This window comes from Papaver somniferum, unplaced genomic scaffold, assembly GCF_003573695.1.
Source record: "Papaver somniferum cultivar HN1 unplaced genomic scaffold, ASM357369v1 unplaced-scaffold_8, whole genome shotgun sequence".
Taxonomy (NCBI): domain Eukaryota; kingdom Viridiplantae; phylum Streptophyta; class Magnoliopsida; order Ranunculales; family Papaveraceae; genus Papaver; species Papaver somniferum.
Window position 1 is genome coordinate 280,033 of NW_020650970.1, and position 8,379 is coordinate 288,411.

The following is an 8,379-nucleotide window of genomic DNA, read 5'->3' on the forward strand; positions in this document are numbered from 1 at the left end:
TTTATAATTCACTAATTCAGCAAACACCAAACGGATTCAAGCACAAGCAGACAGTGAGAAGATATGTAACACTTTGTATTAAGATATGATGATTAATTCAGTGCATAATTAGCAATATGAGAAGAGAATAAATAATCAAAGTTCCGAAAGTTCTAAGGAGTTTGAGGAGAGTACATCAAAACTTTAGGGTAGTTCACTGTGTATCCTTCCTTCCACTCTCAAGAAGATCGGACTTCAATATAAAGCTCTCCTGGATGCCTTCTGCAACCCTAAAACACAATAACATGTATAAGAAAATCAAGTTAAAATGTGTTTCTAGCAGTTCTGAATTGAACAATTAAGCAGTGCTCAAACGTTTTGTTAACTTTACAAATATGGACATTTTTGCACTCAACAGAAGTAAACCCATACTAAAGGTTTGAGACTTCTGGTTAGTGTTCGAGACACATTCCAGAAAACCACCAAACGGGCAATGAGTTCCTCAAAGCCTCCCTCCAGGGATTTTTATGTCCTGCTTTCGGAGGCAATTGGTCTTACTCAGATCACAAACCAAACACTGAAGTCAATTACTAAGTATATTATCCAGCTCTATTAAATGACCATGAAGAGTAGAGCAAAAATCACAAGTTTATTGTAATATTCAGGAGCATTACAGATTAACAATCTGCTTACCACACAAGTTGGTAAGAGAAAGCGAAGTAAAAGTATCATATTTATCCATTAATTAGCGAAGTTTAACAAGTGCATCGCTATATTCCAATAAGTTATATCACCAAAATCTGGTATCCAATATTTCAAAAACTTACAATTGGGGATTCGTCGAGTTTATGATGATACAGAAGCAGACAACTACATTCAAGCGCAATCTTCTCTTCATTGCCTTCTTTCATCTAATGTACCAACTAAGCACTTCTCCAGCATAAATTCATAGTTTACCCAAGCATGATATTTATCTAGCAAAATCAAGTTAAGGAACTCATTTTTAATCCACAAAGATCCTTGAAAGAGACAAGGCTCGTTAAGTTTCTGCGTGCATCGCATTTCTAACAATATTACTTGTAAAGTGATAAAACCAAGCAATTAGCGTACTGCGACTATACCGCTAGCTTACCACACCGTGCTGCAGCTCATGTATGCATGGCATGTTAGCTACGAGAGCACAAACAAAAAGGGGCGACACATATCCATCAACTGCAGGGCAGGTGTATATTAACCGCCACATCATGTAGGCAGCAAATGTGTTCAAGTATCATTGTTCGTTCTTGCTTTTTGAAATATGAGTTAGTAACTATAAGCATCAGATCTAAAGATTCAGTAAAGAAAGAGTAACAGTTCAAGGATACTGAATAAAGAGGTGCAATCTCTTCCCGATCCCTTCATTAGCATGTCAACACCTGAGAGACAGGCAGAACCACTCCATCAATGTTACACAAAACAATAAGAGTAAAGGTGAACACTGTAAGCTTAAATGTTTGATTACCTAAGGTCTTTCGTTGACTACAAGCAACCATACTAATGTTGGATGTACTAAATTGGTGACAATCAAATGAACACAACAACAAAAGACCAGATAAAGTCCTCCCCCCATAAGCAACTGGGCAATGCTGATGTAGAAACAGTCCAGCCATAAACTCATACCTATTGTTTACAACAAAATTTCCTATAGCTTTTGGGCCTGATACGCGCTTATGTAAATCCAGTTCATACTGATGAACTAATATTAAATGGACAACTCATGCTGAAATAATTTTCTGGACTACTCCTACAGCAGTAACTTTCCAAGTGCCAAGCATTGCACCGTTCATCTTAACAATGCAAGTTACTAGACAACTACGGCATATGCACAAGAAAATTTGAAAATTGCATATAAGAATACATACCTCCAGGATGAAAGTTCATGTAGGGTGTTATGTTGTACACACGACCTTTCAAAACCGTCCAGATTGAACCTTCTTTTCGATGTTGCTTAACTTCATCCATGGTAATGAGCCTTTTATTAGATGCTCCTTTCAATCCTAAAAATGAATAAGATATGAGAATTGAATAGCAGTCACAATTTGATAGGTATGATCCAAACAGGAAACATACAAGTATATAACATCAAACAAAAATGGGATTTAATCATGAACTTTTCAGCAACATTTAATGAACAAACTAAATTTGCCTAAACACTAAAGCAGCACTTTCTTTTCCACGACATGATAGAATGCAATAATCTATTGACCAAAACCAATCACCACACTATTCTTTTCCTACGCAGTATCATAGACAGTAGAATCCAACCCTTTCTCCCTTTCATAGCTCGTAAAACAAATTCAGAAAAGCAAACAACATTCAGAAAAGCAAACAACGCAAGCATCCTAAATCTTAAGATACTTCCAGAGTAAATTTTCTCAACATTCCTTCAGCATCCACATCTAGATAACTCAAAATACGATGGTTCGAGCAATACCTCACATATAACCAACACAAGCAAATCAAATTCAAGTGTTGTTCTGTAGCTACAATGTTAAATTGTCATCAAATTTTTCACTACATCAATCAGGGCATCACAAACAGACAAACCATGAACTGTAAAGAATTGATTACCTGCAAGATCAGGATGTGTTCTCGTAAGCTTTAACCAGTCCATTTGACTATAACCCTTCTCAAACGGAACTTTCGACCGAACTATAGGCTTTCTAGTTGTAAACACCTCCTCCGCCTCATCCTGAATTGGTTCTTTCATCACTTGTTTTGACACTTCATCCTTAGGTTTACCAGATGATGACATATCAACAACAGTGAATGATAATGAACCAACTTCCTTCTGAACCTTCTTAGATGAATCAGCAGCAGCATCAATATTACTAGAACTGCTTGCCAAATCTTCTTTCAATGTAACACCACTGATATCAGGAACTTCGTTAGGTAGTTGTTCGATTAGGTTTTGATTGACGGGAAAAGTGAAATCATTGTTATTGTCGTCCCCCATTTTAGGTTTTGGGGATGATAAAATTGACCTAAACTTGAACTGAGAATTGGAAATTGTAATTAAAATCTGAAAGAAAGATCTTAGGATTCTCTGAAAATGATAGTGGAAATCACAGTTTGAAAGTACTTACTGATGATGAGGAGGAAGAATTTCGAGACTGCGAAAAATTTCTGTGGAGAGAGAGAGAGAGAGCTTGTCAGGTGGTTCTTCTTTTGTTTTAATCAACAACTACACCACCAAACACCGCTATTTGTTCTTATTTTTATTCCCACAATTTGTAAACATTTACATGACAAATGGTTAGCCTCCTTATCTGGACTGGATTAATCTATTTGGACCAATGACTATCCCATAACCGCGTACACCCATCACTACAAAATAAGTAGCTTCTAGGGACATGCTGTTTTTTCAAAACCGTCCCTAAAGAGGGTTATTTGGGACGCTCATAGAGTACTCGTCCCTATTACTGATCAAATTTTTAAATTAAGGCAATAATATGACCGTCCCTAGAAAAAATGACGACCAAATAGTATTAGTGACGGTGGAACAGGGGACGGTCAGAAAAATGTCACTAATATCTTCTTGGGACGGATTTGGGCCTCTTGGGACGCTTTTTAGCCGTCCCAAGAAGCCTTTTGTTTTGTAGTGCATGGAGAAAGGTCCCACACAACCAAGACTAGTATGACCGGTCCGAAAAGTAAGCATAATGATTATGCGGTACAGTGTTGCAGGTCAAGTCAGTGTTCAGCCATAACGGCGTAATGCAAAGCCATAATAGCGCAATGCAAAGCCATAATGGTGTTACACTGTATAGACCGTCAAGCACTAAGATAGTGGCACCCTGTAGGGACAGTGAAGCTCAAAGGTAGCGCTACACTGTAAAGACATTTGGCCAAGTAATGAAGTTTATTGGGCGACACAATGAAGCTTCATTTAGGGAAAGGCAAGACGAGGCCAAAGTGACAGATGTAACATGCGATGTTGGCATTAAGGCATATCTGTGGAATTTAGTTGGCCCAAACTCAAGGATGATGCAAGAAGGTAGAATAGACCAAGAGTTGGTCTATGGCATTAGTTCAAGGCATGGCCAAAGCTTGAACACATCAAACAAGCTAGTAATGCAAGAGTTGCATTGCTATTGTCAAGCAAAATTGGCTCAGTGAAGCATATGACGTCGTGAGTAACTAGAATGAGTTTAAGGCCATTGGCCTTGATGATTGAAGCACAAGGATGGTCGTACATTAGCTTAGAGAAAGAAGTTGGCAGGGCCAAGACGGTTGAGCATGGGATCAAGGCTAAATTCAGTAAAGCACAATAGTTGTGCAATACAGCTCAAGTGACGGTTAGGAGTTGGTTACGAGCTTCACAAGCATGCCAATGACGCGAGATGAAGTAGAACGGTTATAAAGGGAGTTTATAAGCGTGGGAGAAGGTTCCTAACTGCAAGAGAACATGTATTGGATGATTGGCGTGAGTTGAAAAAGAACTGGCCAGTTAGCACAGTTATAGGCGGTTATGGAACTGCTCCATGGGACAGATGGCTATCCCTTGTGTGTGCAGCGGTTGTGCACGGTTTTGGCCAAGTAAAGTTGTTGTATAAATAGTCCTAAGGCATGAGAAATTCGGTAGGATTACATAGGAGAGTGTGAGACTGAAAATAAGAGAGTTTTTGTACGGCTAAGGCTTGGTTCAAGGTGAACAAGTCTGTGTAAGTCCCTAAGTGGACAAGTTTCGTACTTTTTCCCTTTGATGCAATAAAATGAAGTGATTGTATCATGTTCTAAGTGTTCTTGGTTGGCTGATTGTTGTTGACAAAGTATGGCAATGTGAATGCATTATGGGGTGCATTTGAGAAGTTAAGTGAAGAGAAAAAAGGCTAATGACTTCCGCTGAAAAACTGTTGAGTTGGATGTTTGCATTGGTGCAAACTTATAAGGCTGAAGTGCAAGTGGGTGAAGCTTTATTCACAGAATCAGTGCTGCCGGGTTATCCCTTCGCAAAAATTTATATGGACATTTGAAGGTGTGACAACTAGCAAGGTGTACCTTTTTGGGAGAAGCGGGCCTCACTAATGGTTTTACTGATCGTTTTGATAGGTTAATACAGCGGTCCCTAAATTACTTACAAATTCACCAGTATTTTAACTATTACAAGGATTTTGATCCCAAATGTTGCAGCGTGAAAGAACCATCACACCACTTGATGATTCTCGACAATCATTTCATCATTTAGATAAAAAACGGATTGATGTGGGTCCCGCCACTTTTTCATGGGGGAAAGAAATTCCATAGATGCCTTAAAATAATTAAGACTGGTACTAATATCAGAGAACTAAGGGATTTTTTGACCCTATAAAAATGATCGAAGCTTATACATATATTACCAATTTTCCTCGTATTTTTTCCACGACATAGTTCCCGACTAAACCCTTAGCCTGGAAATGACGAATCCCTAAAAGCCTGCGGTAGGTATCGGTTGAACAGACATGGACCAATGCATTTACGACGTGCCACAAGGGGCCATTTAGGAGCTAATTCTGGAGGTACCTGGAATCTTTGAAGATTGATCAGGAGGGTTGCGATTATAAATAAGAGATGAGAGTCGAAGCTTGTCATATGGTTTCTCTGTCTCCTTTTTTGTTCCTACTATGCTAAGTTAAATGCTCAACAACGCGAATAATGCAAAACCTAGATGATATGTCTCTTGATATAAAAGAAAAGAGAATGCATACGCATTTAAGCTACGAAGATCTCGTTGGGCTGACCGATCGGAGGTATCGAAGAGAGAGAATCTTTTTTATGGCCGTTTTTTTGTAAAATAAAACCTAACGCAAACGTGTAGTTTCATAAAAATACGGGATATTCCCTCATAAATTCCTGTCACAAGTAAAATTCTGTGTGGCTTTTTCTTTGTTACTTGATGATGATACCCTTCCATCTTTTCCTTTTATCGTAGCTTTCTAAAACGCAACAATTTTATAAAATTGAATACATAATCATTATGAAATCAGGAAATGTGATACTTTCAATCCGTGTCAGGAAAAATGATACTTTCACCCTGTATGAGAAAAAGTTATACTTTCACCTAGTTTTAGGAAGCGCAACAATTTTATAAAATTGAATACATAACCATTATGAATAAGGAAATGTGATACTTTCAATCTGTGTCAGAAAAAATGATACTTTAACATTTTCAGTTTGCCATATTTTTAAGCAAAAATGAAACTGTGAAAGTATTTGTTTTTCTGAAACAGAGGTAGTATATGCCTAAAGATATCATTCCAACAAAAAAAAGATGTTTAACGAATTATGGAGCTAACAGTTTATACAATCGTATTTTGGTTCATGCATCCACTAATTTGGTTATGCAATCATTAGAACGATTTATATGTCTCAAAAAAACATTCCAACAAAAAAAAGAATGTATAACGCGATATGTAATCACCGGTGTTTTGTTTTTTTCGGTCAGCCTTCCCTACAGTGCAGCGAAGTTCTAGTCTTATCGGGATCCCAAACCGTTATAAAAGTGTATTTGTTTGGAGGGAATGGAAATTGATTCCACGGGAATGCAGTTCCTATTCTGTTCTCATATTTGTTAAATAGGAGTCTAAAGGGGAAACAGGACTGGGATTCCGCAAAAATATGGGAACTCAAAATCCATGCGATGGTGAGTTTTGGATTTCCCCTTCCCAAAGAGTATAATTCCTTTCCCACGATCCAAACAGGTCATTATGGAAAAAATAACGGAAAAAAAACGAGAACAATCAATATTACTTCGTCAAGTGTACAAAGTCTAGATAAATTACCACTAGTATTAACAAAATCGCAAGCACCAAACCCACATAACATACTATAAAGTTTTATTAGAGATGTTCATAAGTAATAATGCACATCATAACAGAGAGCAAACAAGTTCTTCAACTGAAACCAAGTCGAAACCTACACAAAAGCAACTTCCTAACAGCCAACTGTAGAGCTAATGACAAAATACCACCATCTATTAATAACTGAGAAGATAACCCTACGAACCTTTGTCATTCTCTTCGCTAGGCAGCTGGTGGCGGAGAAATCCTCCCATTCCCTTAAAAGTGAAGCTAAACTGGGAACCCTCCGGGGATTTGAGGGTGATAAACTCAACAGCAGAATTATACTTTGTTGCAAGTGAATTGATGTAAAACTGATTTTTCTGAACTTCGGATTCTTCGTTATCGGAGAGACAACAGAAGTCGTCCTCGTCATTCTCCTCTTCTGCTTCATCCCGGATAGAAATCTCCCAGTAACACTGTTCTCCACAATGTACCCGCGGATATCCAGTTTTTCGCACACCATTAGAGTCTTAACAGCTCCCGATTCCAATGCCTTGAGTGTTTTCACAACACCAAAGACACAATTCCCTGTGCCATACATATACTCGTCAAAGTACTTCTCAATCAAATACTTCTGCTGGATATACTGCGCACCGGAAAGAATTCCCTTGCACATATTAATTGTCTGTTCGAACCCATGGTCACCACCATAAGAAACTTCCACACAGCACAATATTTTGGCCAATAAGGTAGGAGCCAGCATATTAGGCTCTGTCAATGTTGACATAAAACAGGGATGCCCGCCAATCATTAATCCTGATATATTTGGCTGCATGGTGTCTTGATTGATGTAAAAGTGTGTAGCTGAATCAGCTATCTTCTGCACGTAGTTGGTTACCTTCCTCATGTAGTTGGCTGCTACAGTTTGAGTCCCGACTAGATCTGACTCTCTTCCTATCACATGCTCGTTCTCTGGGAGAACAACAGAGAACTCGAAGAATTTCCTTAGTCATTCCACTTAATGTACCAAAAAGTGCCCTCTTATCATCCATCACTATGAACCCATACTTCTTGACATCAGTTTCTTGAGAGCCGGACATTGTAGCAGAAAACACAAGTAAAACGAGTACCCTAAAAAAAACAAAAACAAACTCCGAGCTGTTAATCCAAACGAGAGAGTCTCTCATATATATGGAGATATATGCTTTGCTTTTCCTTTAAGGATTTTGCTTTCGTCAAGCACAATAAAGACAGCTTGCCATCTGTCCCTCGGATCCCATCGGGTGAAACACGGTTTCTATTGGATGACTGACGTGTTACTAGAGACTAAATTTGATGGTGGACCATAATATAGCAGTTGTTATAGGGCCTGTGGCCCATGAATGTGCGGTCCATTAGATGAATAGGTCTTTCCTTTGTTGTATATATGATAACATTATATGTATGTAACAGATTGATGCCTCTTCGTCAATACCATGTTCTTCTTCTTCTCTATCTCTTGCTTTAACCTAATTGTTACTCCAAAACGTTATCATGCCCGATGCTATACCGTAGAGCGATTGATTTTTTTTTAAATGGATGATAAACACAAGCTAACACA

The 8,379-nt window shown here is 38.3% G+C and overlaps 1 protein-coding gene across 2 annotated transcripts; it reads right to left on the reverse strand.

Moving 5' to 3' along the window:
* Positions 1 to 54: 54 nt before the first annotated feature.
* LOC113344823 (cytochrome b5 domain-containing protein RLF-like) lies at positions 55 to 3,210 on the reverse strand. 2 transcript variants are annotated; one of them, XR_003357919.1, is made up of 5 exons: positions 2,590 to 3,209; positions 1,881 to 2,015; positions 1,344 to 1,394; positions 807 to 953; positions 55 to 269 (listed from the first exon to the last, which is right to left on the reverse strand). XR_003357919.1 is itself a non-coding variant. In XM_026588728.1 (4 exons), exons 1-4 carry the CDS (start codon positions 2,972 to 2,974, stop codon positions 874 to 876), a joined length of 651 nt encoding a protein of 216 aa, XP_026444513.1. In that variant the 5' UTR covers positions 2,975 to 3,210; the 3' UTR covers positions 610 to 873. The 2 variants fall into 2 exon arrangements, 1 of the variants encoding a protein (XP_026444513.1); XM_026588728.1 differs by lacking the exon at positions 55 to 269 and having other exon boundaries at positions 610 to 953; positions 2,590 to 3,210.
* Positions 3,211 to 8,379: the final 5,169 nt, after the last annotated feature.

Coding starts and splice junctions, on each gene's coding strand:
- LOC113344823 (XM_026588728.1), bottom strand. CDS start 2,974: ATGGGGGACGACAATAACAATGATTTCACTTTTCCCGTCAATCAAAAC. Junction 2,016..2,589: donor AACACATCCTGATCTTGCAG/GTAATCAATTCT, acceptor ATTCATTTTTAG/GATTGAAAGGAGCATCTAAT. Junction 1,395..1,880: donor CATGAACTTTCATCCTGGAG/GTATGTATTCTT, acceptor CCTGTCTCTCAG/GTGTTGACATGCTAATGAAG.